The sequence below is a fragment of the Gambusia affinis genome, linkage group LG16 (genome assembly GCF_019740435.1).
Source record: "Gambusia affinis linkage group LG16, SWU_Gaff_1.0, whole genome shotgun sequence".
Lineage (NCBI taxonomy): Eukaryota > Metazoa > Chordata > Actinopteri > Cyprinodontiformes > Poeciliidae > Gambusia > Gambusia affinis.
Genome location: NC_057883.1, coordinates 6,292,960 through 6,309,294, shown reverse-complemented (window position 1 = coordinate 6,309,294; position 16,335 = coordinate 6,292,960). Strand labels below are relative to the sequence as shown.

Sequence of the window (16,335 nt, the reverse complement as noted above, 5' to 3'; positions counted from 1 at the left end):
GGAAGGGGGCAACAGGAAAGAACAGGAAAGATTTGATGAAGGTCAATATAAGCTAATAATGTCACACGAAGCATTTATATTGAGTGTGTGCTGCATTTTCACGCAGATGGGAGAAAGAAGCACAGCAGCTTGGCTCATATTTTATGATACTGACAAAGAAACAAAAATATCTAAACCAAGAACAACTAAACTGTGAAGCGGGGCTGCACAGTGGCGCAGTTGGTAGAACTGTTGCCTTGCAGCAAGAAGGTCCTGGGTTCGATTCCCGGTCCGGGGTCTTTCTGCATGGAGTTTGCATGTTCTCCCTGTGCATGGTGGGTTCTCTCCGGGTTCTCCGGCTTCCTCCCACAGTCCAAAAACATGACTGTCAGGTTCATTGGTCTCTCTAAATTCTCCCTAGGTGTGAGTGTGTGAATGGTTGTTTGTCCTGTCTGTCTCTGTGTTGCCCTGCGACAGACTGGCGACCTGTCCAGGGTGAACCCGCCTCTCGCCCGGAACGCAGCTGGAGATTGGAACCAGCAACCCTCCCAACCCCATTAGGGAAAAAGGGTGTTCAGATAATGGATGGATGGATGGATGGATGGATAAACTGTGAAGCATGATGTTGCTGAAAACATGCGGCTGTCTCGGTTTTACTGTTATATTACCTGAAGTCTGGGACTCTGAGCTACTTGGGTCTGCCAGTCCAGACACAGCATCCTCTTCCTCTTTCAGCTCGGAGCCCATCCTCTTCACCGTGTCGATGCTGCCACGACACTCACCCAGCAGTCGCATCTACGGAGTAAACACAGACTCGCTTGAAGAAAACTACCAGATTATTACAACAGGCACTTATTACCATGATACCATTATTCACCTTGATAGAATTAAAAGAACAACCTATATAAATACTAATCAGTATGTTTCTGAGTGTGCTGAAAGGATGCAGAGACAGCTTGTTGTAATCAGACGGCTGCTCAGCAGAAGGACATCCTATTCTTCATGTTTATGATAAGACAGTTTACAGTGTAATGGTGCTGATTAGCCTTATTCAGTCATACTGTTTGTCGTAAATGTTCTAGTTTACTTTATGAAACTGTGAATCACGTTGCAGCTGCATATGTTTTGATAAGAGCTGAAATGTGCATCTAACTACGGAACGAATGAAATAAAAAGAGAGGGTGCGGCAGGATGTACTTTCAGAGATTGTAACTGAGTACGTCTCTGTTCGTTCTCCTCGCGAGTAAAAAGAAACTAACCGTCTCTTGTGTCTATATTTTGATGTTCTAGGTGCATAAACCTGACATGCCTTTAAACGTAAAGACTGCCTTAAGGTGAAAATAACATTTTAACCTGGTAAAAATGACTTTATAGACACCTTGACGAAGTATTCACACCTCTTTGACTCTTCCAAGTTTGTCAAGTTACAAACACAAACCTTTACAAAAGTAGTTGGAATTTTATTTAATAGATCAACTCTAAAATGCAAATATTTATTAAGTGGAAGGAAAATAATGCAAGTTTTTTTTCTCATAGAAATATGCAACATGAACCCCTCTGAGATTTTATAGGACTAACTTTTACTACACTGCACAACATTTGAAATTTGCTTTCACAAGTGTTCCCATTCTTCTCAAAGTAAGAATAGAAAGTATATGTACACATAAGTGGCTCACTGATGTAATTTGGAGTCTATGGCTTTTTACTGACCTGCAATAACTTTATTTCATTCTATTCACTTTGTTGATATAGTAAATGAAACACACGGAAGATTTCAGCTGTGACCTGACATGCGGAAAACATACTTTAGAAGTATGGATACTTTTGCAAATCAAGGAAACAATCAGATGCAACATTGAGGATGTAGTTGTGAGAGAGACATACGTAGCCCATGTATGATGCGTCTGTTTCTGTGCTTAAAGGAGTGCGGCTGCGACTGCTGTCCAACTGCTGCAGGTGGGAACGGCTGGCATCAAGAGGATGCATATGAGAATCTGCTGAGGCAGCCTCTCCTGTTGACACAACAAGAACTGATCACCGTCAAGTAAAGACGCCAAGTAACCATGCAAAGTGACTATCTGAAATGTACAGTGATTTACAGTCCAAGAGAAGGTGGACCTGTTTAGACAGAGAAAAACTAGACAAAACGTAAAAAAAAGATGAGAAACGAGGAGTGCAGATTGGTTTTCCGGACAGCCAAGTTAGCGGAGTCTTAGGGTCAGCTGGGATCAGGAGGAGGATCCTCAATTTATGAGAATGACCATTTAAGAGCGAAAACAAATCTGCAATCCTTTAAAAAGAATAAAGAAGTTGCTCACTGTGACAAAATAAACAAACAAACAAAAAAAAAACATGCCTTTCTGAAACATAAAAAGAACCCAAACAGGTTAGCTACCCAGCAACACTGCAAGTCAAATGAAAGAGCAAGTTAGAAAGAAGATTTAGGCTGAACTCCATTTCTGTTCTTTTGAGTGAGAACCCAAAACCGGGAGCAGGAAGTGACAGAGGAAATGGAATTCACCCTACAGTGTTAGAAAGAGCTACTATTAGTGACGGTGTGTAAGTGAAATCAACACAAATCAACCAAGCCGGTGAGAGGGCTACTGGGCTATTTGGAGTAGTTATTTCTGGGCCCAAACAAATGCATTATGCGTTTGCCTACCAGTGGAGGACCTCAGAGTTTGCTCTGTTAGTTTAACAAAGGCCTCAGGGCTCTCTGGAATCACTACATCTGGAAGAAACATTGTACAGTACAAACATTTAGCACTGGGCTTCACACTATGTTACCAAATTAATAGGTGAACCAGGAATTCGTCTGTATTTACATCATCGTATGAAGATGGAGTTTGCTGGAATATCCAATTGAAAGAAGGATCTTATGAGAAAAAACTTTTATTTAGAGATGCACCAAGAAATCAGCGTGTCAATCAACAATGTAATCTATGCTCCGCCAGGTGGCGCTAACCACGACAATCTTTGCTTTGTATGTTGTTACTGAGTGAAGAAAATTTGTTTCAGGTGTTTAAAATGAACCAGAGAGATAAAAGGAGCTATTTGAAAGAAAACTGTATTTTCTACAATGTGTCGGGAAACGTCTGTGGCTCATTCAGGATGCAAAAGAGAGAGAGAGCAAAACTTTCAGCAGAGAACAGGAAGGCTGTTGCTCTCTGAGCTTTCTGTCTCTGTCTGCTCTCAAACAATTAGATGTGGGAATGCTAGGCAGTTTTTTTTTTTTTTTTTTTTAGTTGTGCTAAATCCCAGAGCATTTCCACAAATAGACAGCTCTTTTAGCTGCACTAGCTAAGCTAATCTCTAGCTAAAGGTGCTTTAAAACACTAATAATGATTCTACTTCTTAAAAACTTAACTGATAAGTGCTAAAAAATATTTCAGCGCTATTTAATAGTTATTAAAGAAAAATCATAACTAGCTAAAACAAAGTAAATTTGGAAATCATCCCTGTGCATCTCTACTTCAGACTTCAAAATATTTTGAAAGGTCACTTTCTATTTCCTAAACCATATAACATTTTATAACTTGAAACATACGACTAGGTCCACATTTGTAGCTTTCTGAATCTACAGGTTGCTAAATGGAAAACCTTCACAGCACGTTTTGAAATGTTAAAGCTCTTGCCTGTAATTTAAATTTATGTTCAAATTATTTCATTCGTCTGTTACTAACCTGACAGGCCAGAGGCGGGGCGCTGCAGGAAGTCTCCCTCCTCGCTCTGCTGCTCTCTCAGGGCTCTGCTGGCACTCTCAAGGCCGCGGCTCAGGTCATAGTCATGGTCCCACTCCAGGGGGATGGAGTCCACGCTCGCGGGCGTGTCCCTGCCGGATCGTTCGGCCCGAAGCTGGGCGGCCAGGGAGGCCGAGCGCCCGGAGGAGGGCAGAGGTGAAAGGAAGCCGTCCCCCAAACGTTCATTCCACGGTAAGCTGGACAAATCTCCAGGTTCGTCCAACTCAAGCTCACGGTCCGAAAACGATACTTCAGTATCATCGTCTGCAAGCTAAAAAAACCCCCACAGAATTTCGGTTTGGTAAAGAACAACAAATTTCGGTTTATTAAAAGCAAACCTTTATTTTGAGCTCTTACTGGAAGACGAATGAGCTTTTTGTAGTAGCGCTCCACTCGCCCAAACACTTCCTGACAGTAACGCTGAAGCTCCTCCAGTTCTTCCTCTATGACCGCAGCATCCAGAGGCTCACTTTTCTCTATCAGTGCCTCCCCCTGGTGGAAGATGTGCTCAATCTTGGCTGTTGTCAGAGAAATCTCCTGCTGGAACGACTGGTGGGGGACAAATGATAGGTTTAGTCAAAATCACTTCTATTCAAGATTTAAATGAGGGGTGTCTCAACTGTTCAAAACGCCTACCTACTTGCATTTTTAAGAGGTACCTGCTCTAGTTACTTCTAATCTGCATTACCATACTATCCTATACCTCCGTCATAACGTACAATTCTGCATTATTCTCAAATAATTGGGATAAACTTACCCTGAGTTGTTTGATCTTGGCTTGGATGTCGCACTCTGAGAAATGCTCAATGTTCGTCAGCTGAAGGTCCATCTCTGTCAGCCAAACTAAGATGCCGTCTCTGGCCGTCTCAAACTCCTCTCTCTGATTTATAAAGTGCTGCATTAATTAAAAAAAAAAAAGAAGTTACACCACTTTTATAGTATTGTACAAAATAAAAATATTTACTCGTGCAGTATCCGGTGTGCCTTTATGTTTGATCAACTTGATAAAAATAAGTGAAGCTAATAATTCTAAAAATATAATTTTATGAAGAGGAAAAGCGTATCGTGCCTTGAGCCTGCGAAGGATGGATGCCACCCTTTTCTGCAGGTTGTCCCATCGCTGATTGGCATCGTGAGCCATTTCCCTCAGCCGACACGAGGCGTCTGTGCGGTTTTCTCTGGCCAGGCGGCGATATTGCTTGTTGATTAATTCGAGCTGGGTCAGGCTTTCATGAACTTGCCTCTGGAAGGCCTGCAGCAGCACAAACATTCAGCCATATTCAGTAAATTAGAAAATGCGCCTGAATGCGTCTCAATTGTTTTCTTGCAAAACAGCTCAAGCACATTAGCACTTGCTGCCTAATTTAATATTAAAATATTCCATAGAAAGGTATTGCAGCACACAGGAATGTTGATGTACCTCAAATTTCTTCAGCTCCTCCTTGGCTACTGTGTACAGCACACCAGATGAGTTGGGCAATGCTGCAGTTTTCTCTGAAGAGGCCAGCCACTCCTCAAAACGTGCAAAGTCTTCCAGAAATTTCTGCCATAAACGCCACGTCTCCTCAATCCTAAAAGAGGATTGTTCCAGAAAAAAAAGGAACAACAATTCTGATTAAGGAGAGGAACTTGTTAGAGGTATCTGTTTCTATTTATGTGATAATATGACTGATTACTTTAATCTCCTCTCCATGGACAAGGCACAGATGCTCCTCCAGCGGCGATCAAGGCTTCGTGTCGCCTGCTGGATTGAGTCACACTCCGCGTCAGTGGCACAAGCGTCACAGTCGTGCAGAAGTACCTCACATAAATTCAGCACTGAAGCCACTCCGGTGCTGTGCTTCTCTATGTCACGCTGCAGCTCCTGGTGGTTAAAAAAAATATGCACACATTTATACTTGTATTAAAAAACTGACAGGGAGCAGCGAAGAAATAACTAAGAAAAAGATACAATTATTTGCAAAATTTTTGTTACAAGGTCTTATTTGATTTCGTAGTTATTTGGTTTCATTTAAAATAATTTAGTTTTATATTTTTATTCAAAAGTAAAATTTGATGCTTGCTTCTCACTTGTTTAACAGACAAATTAGATAAACAGGTAGATGTAAGCAAAACTATAAACTACAGCTGCTCTGTGCAATATTTCTTATTATTGATCACTTAAAAACACACACCTGCTGCAGATCGAGCTTCCTCTGGATCTCGTGGAAGTCGCAGGAGTCGTAGGCGATGGGTTTAGAAAGCTCCGCCTCGATGTGGGCGAGCCAAGAGCGCAGGCTGTTCATGTTCTTATCCAGCTGCTGCACGGCGACCAATGTTTCCTTCAGCTTCTTCACTCTGTTGACATTAGTTTCCAGTAGAATTACAAACTAAATATTCCTGCAGAGAATGAAGGTAAAAAACACTTTCATCTGTAAATGCTAATGTCTCTTTACCGAGCTCCAATGAGATCCAAGAGATGTTGCCAGCGGTCGCTGACTTTGTTGAGTTTTTGTTCAATTTCAGTTGCTTTGGTCTGATGACTGGCCTTGGCCAGCCGCTCTCCAAGCCGATGCAAATGCTTCTTATTCTCCTCTGCAACCGTGATCTCCTCCTGGTAATCCTGCAATGCAATTCAAAACAATCAGGCAATTGAAAAAAAAAAAAAATAACACTTTAAACACAGGTTTTACGACTGGGACAGTTCTGGTGTATGACTTAAAAATAAACAAAAAAACCTCCATAAAAGCCTTGCAAAAATTAAGTCATGCACAAAAGTAAAAATGCTGAGAAATGTAATAAAATAGCTAGACATGAGAAAAAGCTTCATATTCACAAGACTGCTGTAGTTCCAAAATAAAGTATTAAAAAAACCAATCTGATCTAAACATTTTAATAAATGGCACATCTCCATACCTTGTGGAGCTTCTCGATCATCTCCTCAATGCTGATGTCTCCATTTTGGGCCACCTTACTCTCCATGTTGGTCAGCCACTCGCACAGCTCCTTGTACTTCTCGGTGAAAACGGTCCACTCATTCAGCTTCTCGCTCACCTGCTGCCTGCGCAGGGAAAGCTGCAGAAGCACAGCACCGCATGTGAAGTCGACCTACACAACTTAGCTTAGCCCATGAAAGCAACAAACCAATGCATGTCGTGCTAAGACATGCAAACAAAACACGAAAAGCCAAAAGAAAAGGAAGCCGCGTTACAGAAATCGTTGAAACATGACTGCCATTTGCGTTTCACAACGTGTGTGTGCCTCTGAGCTTCCTGTGAGAGCATTTTTATCTACGAAGCACAGGAAGCAACTCAAAGCAGAAAATCTTGAGGTTTCAGTAACGCTCTAACTTTGCAATGGTGCAGCCAGAGACAGAAACATGAACAAAGATTTGGATAAAGAAAATGCCATCGGTTTGAAACCCATGTTCAAAAATAAATTAAAAAATTATAAACTAAACAAATAACCACTATATAAATACTCTAGTCTATTCCCTATATTATGAATGGTAGCAAGATGTAATGGTGACTGTGGATCAACATTAATCTTAGTTACCTGTACATTTATTTTTATCTTTTATTAAAGTTCTGACATTAGCAACACCTTGTGGTTTCCTGAGGGACTACACACTCAGCAATACAAATGTTACAATAATTTAGAACATTACTCAATCGTCCTAGTAATATGCAATGTATTAGTGACCAACACAAAGTACTGCAAAATTATAACAAAGTAAAATTACACATGGTTTCCAAACTCCTTAACAAATAAGAATCTGAAAAGTGCGTCAGAGTCGGTTCTTTGTAAAACCATCTTCTACTATAATTACATCTGCTGATTTTTCAGGGTCTCTACCAACTTTGAACGAGATTCAGATTCTTTACCCGTTCTTCTTTGTGAAACACCTCAAGCTCAGTCAGACTGAACAGAGTTTCTTTCTCACAGGACTGCGGTTTAATTAGCTCCATCTTCTTATCAGCTCTGACCAACTACAATCGACTCATATTTTATTCAGACACTTAAGATTTGAAGCAGATCAAAATGCAGAACAGGTCAGTAAAAGAAGGTATCAAATTATACATAAAACAACACAGATAGTACAACAAGGGGGCATGTGTGAATTAAAATAAACCCAATTTAAACCAAAAGAGATTTTATCTCTCGTCACTGAGATAAAAAAAAAGAAATAGTAATTATTTCCTTGCTCAACAAGTTAATTTGTTTAATAATAATAGTAGTAGTAGTAGTAGTAGTACTACTAGTACTACTACTACTACTACTAGTACTCTAGTCACTGAGAGAGTACTACTACTAGTAGTACTACTACTACTACTACTAGCAATAGTAGTAGTAGTAGTAGTAGAAAAAAACAATAGAGGGCCCAAAATGGATCCTTGAGGGACACCAGAACTGAGTGGAGAACTTGCTGAGGAGAATTCATATAATTGAACTGAGAGGCTCTGACTAGACAGTTAGGATTTATCCCAAGAAATATCTTCTATCTGTCTCTTATGTCCCCTACATGGCCTGAGGTAAACTGCAAACAGAGGTGTTTGTGCCTTTTTTTTCCTTTTTTTTTTTAACAATAATTCTCTTCTTCTTGACACTTCTCTATAAAGGGGAGATGTGTGGAGACCAGGATATATTGTTCTTTCTACGGATTCTCCCAATAACAGTATGAATCTCTCCACGTCCTCTAAAGTCACCATACAGGCAGAATCTCAGGTTCATTTTTTTTTCCTTTTCAATAATGGATTTAATACCGCTAAGCTTGGCTGAAATCAAATGAATGCCTAGCGTACAAGACTTTTTCTTAAAAACACAATACAAAACAAAAGAAGCATATAGTTTTCTAGATTTTCTATACAAGCATGCACTAGCATAATGAACCCCATTGATGTTTGTGGTTATAACACAAATATCTTTGAAAAAGGCAAAGGGTTCTGAAAACTCTTGTAAAAATAATGTAAAATGTAAGTTAAGGGTTAGTTTATGTTAAAAAAAAGACGGTTGTTCAGGTCATCAGTTAGAAAGATGCAGCTATAAAATGACTCAAACATCGAGAGGACTGTACCTGGTGGCAGATTTCATCCCACTGTCGATGCAGAAGTTCAATTCGCTCCTGCAGAACAGAAAGATCCTCTGCGCTGATGTAACAAGATAAAGACTCTCTCAGCAGAGTCAGATGAGCCAAATCTCCAGTCCAGCCTTCAAATGTGTTCTCCAAATCCTGTTAATAAGGGATTGTGGATTTACCATCAGAGAATCCATTCGTAATCAACCAGTTTCTTCAAAGTAGTTTTACTGAACGACTAAAAACAGCCCTGCGGATACCTTGCAGCGAATCTGCTCCGCTTGGAGATCTTCGTGGTGCTCAGGAAGAGGTTGAGACAGCTGCCGCTTGAAGGCTCGGAGTTTTTCAAGTGATCCTCCAATCCCCCTCTCACACCTTTCCCAGTCCTGCACATGAACACAGATACACAGGTAAACTGTAGGAATAAAGGCCAAAAGGTCCTTTTGAGCTGTATTTATTTGTTTGTTTTTATTTTCAGATGGTGACATTTACATTTCTGATGGTAAATTCAATGAGCACAGAATTGTTTGTATGAGTTAAGTTAAAAACAAAACAAAAACAACAAAAACAGTTCATTCCACCGTATATAACACTCTTACTTATGACTATACCTGGGATTTATTTGTAATAGAAGAAATGAAGCACATAAAAACAAATAAACCTCCAAAGAGATGAAGGGTAGCATTACATGGGACTGTTGATAAACTTTACAATAGATTGAATCAGTAAATCTTGATTAAAAAAAATAAAAAAAAGCTAACCAGAATCAAGTGGTATCCTTTCTGACATGTACAGTTTGATATATTTTCCCCATTTATTCCAGTGATTAAAAAATAATTTACCTTTAAAGTGGGAATGTTATTTTTTCCATATCTGCTACTATCTTTGCCATTTCTTGGACTTTTTTTTGTTGCATAAAATCCAAACTAAATGCAGAGGATGTAGCATTTGTAAAACTCCATCCGTCCATTAAACTGTATGTATTCTGTCCGCGTTACCTTCAGAAGCGAGCTCAGCTCTTTCTTTTGTTCCTCTAGGCGCGCGCTGGCTTGTTTCCACCTGTCCTGGATCTCCGTCAGCTCCGTCTGCAGGGTCACCTCGGCTCGACTGTCTGCAGACAGGACCAGCTGTCTGCCAGCCTCTATCGTCAAGATGTAGCTGCCCTGCTGACGCTGCAGCACCTTTTCCTTCAGCTGAAGAAGGAAGAGTGAATCTCATCAGGCGACAGAAACCCCCAGCATCCTGCCCTACCAACAATTTCACATATTTTGTTCAGTATTAAATGCAAAGCTTTAAAAAAAAAAAAAAAAAAGAATGAACCATATCTTTTGGAGTTTTTCATGTTACAACCATAAATGTTTTTCATTCAGCTTTTGCATGACGGATCAACACAAAGTAGAGAATAATTGTGGAGTGGAAGAAAGATTTTTTTTCACAAATATAACTTTGGAAACAGCGGCATTTGTTTAGACACTGTGATATTACAAAAATAAAATCTAATTTGACTTGTGAAGTCATGCAATTATTACTTATTAGAGTCCATGGCGTAATAATAATAATAAAAAGGATAAAAATATGTTCTATGAAGGTTTTAGAGGTTTGCGGTGAACAAACTCTATCATGACGACCAAAAAACAAAGCAAGATCTCAAAAATATGGATTATTATTATTATTATTTTGTACCTGGACAGCATCAAGCATGGAGCGAGCTTGTTGTAGAGGGATCGTGTTTCCTGACTGAAGCACCTCTGCAGGATGGGAGACCTCCAGAAGCCATTTGCGCAGCTTCTCCACCATTTCTCTGTAGCGTTGCCACTGACGAATGAGACCGTCAATGATGCCCCGCCTCTGCTGAGCGCGGCGCACCACGCCTTGCCACTGGTTACTCAGGAGAGTCAGCTTCATGTTGAACTCGTCTCTGCCAGCACAATCCATTAAAGTGAATTTCTGGCTCACGATAAAGTTTGGACTTAATAGTTCAGACGTGACAAATAAACCATGCAGATAAAAAAACGTCGTAGGATCTTTCACCTGTCGTCTACTTGACCTTGCTCCAACATCCTCTGTCCATCGCTGATGATCGAGTGGAGGATCTGCTGGCGGCTGAACATTTCAGCTTGGAATAGCTGCAATAAAAATGTGGTCACCAGCATGAAAGAAACGGCAATATTTAGTGTCAGGATGCTTCATGTGGGACGGACTCAAACCTCATGGGCTTTTTGCTGATCTATTAAGCTCTGGTAGTTTCCAGAAATCTCCACAGCCAGGTTGTCTTCTGTTTGTAGCAGGAAGTCCATCCATGTCTCACATTTTTCAAGGAAGGTCTGCTGCTGCAGCAGGAATGACTGAAGCTTGCTGCAAGGAAGCAAAAATAATTTAAAATATGGCGTGCCACGACATCCCAAATCTAACCCTTTTTGAAATCTCCTTTAATAACCATGCCCTGTATTCTCTGGATTATTAATAACAGTTTTGGGGATGCACATGTCACACCTGAATCTCTCTGTGGTCTGGGCTGAAGCTGTCGACCAGCTTCTGTTGAGGTTCTGCATGCGCTTGATCTCCAAATCGTTGAGAGGGAGCCGATACCCAAGCTCATTCAGATGCTCCAATTCAGGCGTCATGCTGCTAAATTTCAGCATGAGCCTCTGGAAAAAGAAGCAGAAACAAAGGTATGGGTTCTTCACGTTTTGTTCACAGGCAGTTCTATCCAGCTGACCCGTGAAAAGAAAGCAACCAGAAACCTTGAGCTCCTCCATGCGGTCCTGGATGACGGGCAGGTCGGTGCAGCCGTTGGGATCTTGAGCTCTCAAGGCGTCCTCAGCTTCAACCAACGAGGAGCCCAAAGACTCCAGCTGGTTATTAAAAGTTTCATAGTCCTGAACTCCCGTCTGACAGAGGAGACACGCATAGATGTGACGTTCATGAGCACTTGCACAATTAATATCTATGCAGAAATCTGTCATGAATATTATTTTTTTCTTTTTCACCTGCAAGGCGGTGAGCTGTCTGTTCAGGGCCTGCTCCACGCCCGCCAGGCGCTGGCTGAGGGAGAGGTGGTCCGACTGGACAGCGGATGCTGCTGAGGTGTCCACCTGCTGCTTCAGCTGCTCTCCCAGCTCCTGGAGAACCTGAAGGGAGGCCTGCACCGGAGCCTGTGATCGCAGCAACTCCTGGCGAACAGAACCACACAGATAAAATGAAAAACTCAGAAACACCAATACTTTATTGGAGTTTTACGCAACAGAGCAACATTATTTGGTGATTAACTGGAGAAATTTCTGGACACACAAGAGTAGGGCTGGAAGATGAGGCTTAAAAAAACACCTCTGGTTTTTTTAATACCAAATTTGATTTACGATTTTAAACATTTTCTTTCTTTTCCCACTTGTTTTCCTAAAGAAATACAAATAAAAAAAAATGTCTTAAAAGACTGGCTTTTATTTCAATAATTCTTTATGTGAGTTGACCTGAATTCATAGTCAAAATAAATCGAATTTGTTGTTCTTGGGCAGGTTAACACCACTCAAACACAAGAAGAGCATTCGTGGGACAAAAAAATAAATCAATCAAAATTTTTCAGAAAGTAAATCTTCAAAAACAGAAAATTGATGAATCGACAAAACTGATGGAACTACGTATGAGTCATACACTTCACAAATCTAACCTTAGAGGAACAAATAAAGTTATTCCTGGAAGAAAGACATAACACATTGAACTTTTTTGACCTGTAGAACAAAATGTGTGCCAGAAAACTAACACTGCACACCGTGAAACTCGGAAACCTCTTCTCAAAGCCGACAGTAAAACTAGCCTGAAGGGTCACGACCAGCTGGTAAAAGTCGTCTGGAGCTAAAACCCATCGTCACCCCGATCCGACTCACGCTGCATTCTCGGATCCAGTTGGAAACTTCCTCATCAGCGATGTCCTTTCTGCAGGTGCTCTTCAGGAGCTGGTCTGCTTTCTCCTCTTGGAGTTGAATGCTGCTGCAGCTTTGCTCGTGGAGTTCTTTGTAGCGCTGCCACAGCTGAAGCAGGGCTTTGCTGCTCTTCAGACGCTCTGCTATCTCCTCCAGTAGGCCGGTCCATCTGAGTGTGTAGAATGAAAGACTAAAATTAAACGTACTCAAAGACAAAGTTCATTATATGTGGGCTTTGCAGAAAAGAAAAAGAATAAAACAAGTATTTATTTTGTGAAAAATCACCTTGCATTGACGTCCTTGAGGGAATTGTTGAGGGAATCTGACACTGAAGGATGACACTCCCTCAGAAGTTGGTGGGTCACAGCTCCAAACTTTCTCAGACTGCTTTCCTGTTTCTCCAGTTCTTCTTGCAGATCCTTTACAGTACAAAACACAAATGTATGCTGAATGCTAAACACATCCTAATGCTAAGTTATGTGATCGGAAATCCAAACTTTATGTTAGCGGACCTGCAAACTTTGCACTTGCAGCTGAACAGCTTCCAGAGAACCGGTGAGGAGGCGGAAACGGGACACAGAGTATCGTCCTTCCATCAGATAGCCATTGATTTCCTCTGAAGCCCGCTTGTACAGACTCCACTGATCCAGCACTGAAGTCAGGCTAATCTTCAGTTGTCCTATCTGTTAAAGATGAAATGTGAAAACACAGAGAGACATTCTGTGAACTGGAAGGTCAGCCCCAAAGAGAAATAGGCAACAAACAGGATATAGAACTTGTAGGAATGAAACCCAACAACTCAGATAAATATGTAGGCTGAAGCAAAAATCTAAGTACCAAGTGGTCCAGATTGGCCCAGGTGTGATTGACGCTTTGGAGGGTCTCCATGACGATAGCACAAGCCTCATCTGTCTTGTTCTGAACAAGAGCACAGCCCTGCTCCTCTACTCTCTCCAGTTCTTTCTCTTTTTCTTTCAACAGCTCTTCCATTTCCTAAAAGATATCCAAAGTTTTCCCATCAAAAAACTAAAGCCACATACATGAAAGATGGTAAAGATGTGATCTGGAGTAACATATCAGACACACCTGACAGTCTTTGAGGGCATTTTGCACCGACGTCAGGTCTTCTATTCTGTGTTTCCTCTTTAGCCGTTCTTCTTGAGACGTCATCCAGGACTTGAGGATCTGAACGCTGGACTCGTACTCCAGCCACATCTTTAAAAGGCTCTCCAGGAACTGGATCTTAATTTATTAAAATGTAACATAAAATATTTAGACTTTATGGTACACAGTTAAACAACACGAATGAGATATGTTGTAATAATCTCATTAAATCATGGGCTCACCCTCTCGTTGATGCAGCCTTGTAGGATCTGCCAGCGTCGGTTCATGGCTCCCAGACGCTCAGCGAAGTCGGTTTTGTCGCTGCGCTTGCTCTCCGCGTCCTGACCGCTGATCTGTAGAACTGACTGGTTGACAAAGTCCACAGTCAGCTGCTTGCAGCTTAAATCCACTCTGAATCCCTAAAACGGTGGAAAACGGGGGATTCAACCAAAGGATTCAATCACAGATTTTTAATATGACGAATTGTGAGCCAAATTAAAAAAAAAACAAAACTTGAATGTGTATTTGTTAAAAAAGGCAAAGAAGAGTCATTTTGAATACAGTTTTTACATCATACACTACATCCCTTAAAGTCAAATTAAAATTAATGCTGGGATTCAATGACACTAAAAAAGTTCCACCTTATATTTTTGCAAGTAGTCTTGAATCACATTTGATCCAACAGCGCTCTTGAGGTTTTCTTCATCCTCCTCAATCACACTCTCCATCAGTGAAATCCAGTTACAAAGTTCAGAAATGGCATGGCGGGAAGCCAACTTCTCCATTTGGATCTAAACAAAAAAAAAAAGAAAAAAAAAGAGAAGAAAAGAAAAAGGGGATGAATGCATAAAAACAGTTTTAAAATGGAGGACGAGAATGCATGCGTCGCAGGTTTTGGGTCAACAGTCACATATCAAAAGTGTGTGAAGGAGTGGGACGAGGTAATCCTATTTGCCCTGAAGTAGCTAAGCCTGTTCAGCGTGGCTGCATGTGACTTTACCTGATGCAGTTTCTCTTGAACCACAGGGATGCGCGTGAGCAGCTCGGCCCACTGGCTGTCGACGCGAGCCAAGTCGGAGCGCAGAGCCACCGTGTCGACTTTCTTTAGCCGCAGCAGCTGGTTTCCCTCTGAGACGACTGAGCTCTTCAGACTCGACTTCCCTTCCACCTCTTTTGAAAACTCCTGGAGAGAGAAAGTCGTGAGTTGAGTGTTTTTCAGTGAAGAAATTACTGGGAAGAGATATGAGAACATGTTAATTATATATTTCCTTCGATACTTGAGTGATATACCTTTGTCTAAATGGAGAGATGCAGATAAAAGATTAATGAATATATTACTTGTTGCAAATAAGAAAACTAACACTAACAAATGTTAGAAAGTGGAGTCCCCTACTACTGATGACTACATAAACAAAATAGATGAAATATATGTCATGGAAAAGTTGTCTTTCTCACTGCGGATGCAAACGAGCATTTGGACTAAATGGACCAAATCCTTCAAGTCCCATGAGTCAAAGTTCCTTTACGAATGCTGTTCAAGACTCAAAGTTTTGTCTTGTGATTGATGCTGCGCTTCCTTCGACTGTTGTGTGTTGACGTGTGTTTGATTTCCTACACTGAAAATCTATTAAAAAAAGGAAAAAGATCTTGATGTTGTGTTGGACTGGAACTCTGCATCGGCTAAAGTCTATTATTAAAACTCTCCGAATCGTATCAGGGACAAAAGGTTTTGATTAGGAAGTCTCTAATGTATTCAGATACACTGAGAAAAAGCAACAAAAAAAAAACTGTGTGGGTGTGTGTGTGTTTGTGTGTGAGTGTGTGTGCGTGTGTGTGTGTGTGTGTGTGTGTGTGTGGCCTCACAAGAAAAGCAGCCAGATGGTCCCTGACGGTCTCCAGCTCCTGTGGGACCAACATGGCCTGCGTATACCAGAACTCCAGACGCTCCAGAGCAGATTGTAGCCACTCACTAATCTCCACGCACTCCTTTTGATACCTACAGAAGCACCATTAAAAACGATGCATACAAATATATACAAGTTTTGTAAGTTAGTTAAAAGTAGTTTAGGTATTTCTGACCTGGTCCAGTGTTTTAGGATTGCCTCCAGGCGTTCGAGCTCCTTGTTGACTTTGGCTGTATTGCTCAGCCAGTGTTCCCCTAGCAACGCCAGCTGATTCTCCAGTGCGGGACAGCAGACCGACTGTAACAGACGCCGACCATCGTCCAGCACCTGGTGGAGCTTGTGCTGGTGCTCTGTCAGTCTCCCCTTTAAATCCTGCAAAGAGTGGAGCACACAAAACTTATCTTTCTGTTTCTGTTGGACTGGAACCTGAAAAGAGCCAAGCAAAAACAAATTGACATGATGATTCTAAAGTATCTTGTGACTTTCGCTTTGCAAGCCTTCGAGAAGTGTGCTAGAAAATACTTCTGCAAGAAATGACATCTATAGGGGTAATTTCTATGAGAAACTACTACAGTAACAACATCTAATCAATCGGATCATTGCAAAAACACAAGATCTTACCAAGTGTTTTTGGT

At 41.2% G+C, this 16,335-nt stretch overlaps 1 protein-coding gene across 10 annotated transcripts in view; it reads right to left on the bottom strand.

Moving 5' to 3' along the window:
* syne1b (spectrin repeat containing, nuclear envelope 1b) overlaps positions 1-16,335 on the bottom strand; it is a 100,981-nt gene that overhangs the window by 8,241 nt on the left and 76,405 nt on the right. For 8 of the 10 annotated variants that reach the window (XM_044142328.1, XM_044142336.1, XM_044142327.1 and 5 more), the window contains 31 exons: positions 15,876-16,072; positions 15,660-15,792; positions 14,797-14,979; positions 14,438-14,587; positions 14,039-14,215; positions 13,779-13,934; positions 13,530-13,685; positions 13,205-13,375; positions 12,978-13,111; positions 12,657-12,861; positions 11,763-11,945; positions 11,517-11,663; positions 11,266-11,420; positions 10,980-11,127; positions 10,804-10,898; positions 10,456-10,690; positions 9,771-9,965; positions 9,033-9,158; positions 8,773-8,928; positions 6,615-6,773; positions 6,155-6,321; positions 5,894-6,056; positions 5,396-5,583; positions 5,140-5,290; positions 4,789-4,971; positions 4,477-4,614; positions 4,077-4,268; positions 3,663-3,990; positions 2,642-2,710; positions 1,864-1,991; positions 648-774 (listed from right to left, as the gene is read on the bottom strand). In XM_044142328.1, coding sequence (XP_043998263.1) covers positions 648-774; positions 1,864-1,991; positions 2,642-2,710; positions 3,663-3,990; positions 4,077-4,268; positions 4,477-4,614; positions 4,789-4,971; positions 5,140-5,290; positions 5,396-5,583; positions 5,894-6,056; positions 6,155-6,321; positions 6,615-6,773; positions 8,773-8,928; positions 9,033-9,158; positions 9,771-9,965; positions 10,456-10,690; positions 10,804-10,898; positions 10,980-11,127; positions 11,266-11,420; positions 11,517-11,663; positions 11,763-11,945; positions 12,657-12,861; positions 12,978-13,111; positions 13,205-13,375; positions 13,530-13,685; positions 13,779-13,934; positions 14,039-14,215; positions 14,438-14,587; positions 14,797-14,979; positions 15,660-15,792; positions 15,876-16,072 — 5,095 coding nt within the window. The remainder of the gene's footprint in view (positions 1-647; positions 775-1,863; positions 1,992-2,641; positions 2,711-3,662; positions 3,991-4,076; positions 4,269-4,476; positions 4,615-4,788; positions 4,972-5,139; positions 5,291-5,395; positions 5,584-5,893; positions 6,057-6,154; positions 6,322-6,614; positions 6,774-8,772; positions 8,929-9,032; positions 9,159-9,770; positions 9,966-10,455; positions 10,691-10,803; positions 10,899-10,979; positions 11,128-11,265; positions 11,421-11,516; positions 11,664-11,762; positions 11,946-12,656; positions 12,862-12,977; positions 13,112-13,204; positions 13,376-13,529; positions 13,686-13,778; positions 13,935-14,038; positions 14,216-14,437; positions 14,588-14,796; positions 14,980-15,659; positions 15,793-15,875; positions 16,073-16,335) is intronic. The other 2 variants (XM_044142337.1, XM_044142333.1) reach the window with 1 other exon arrangement.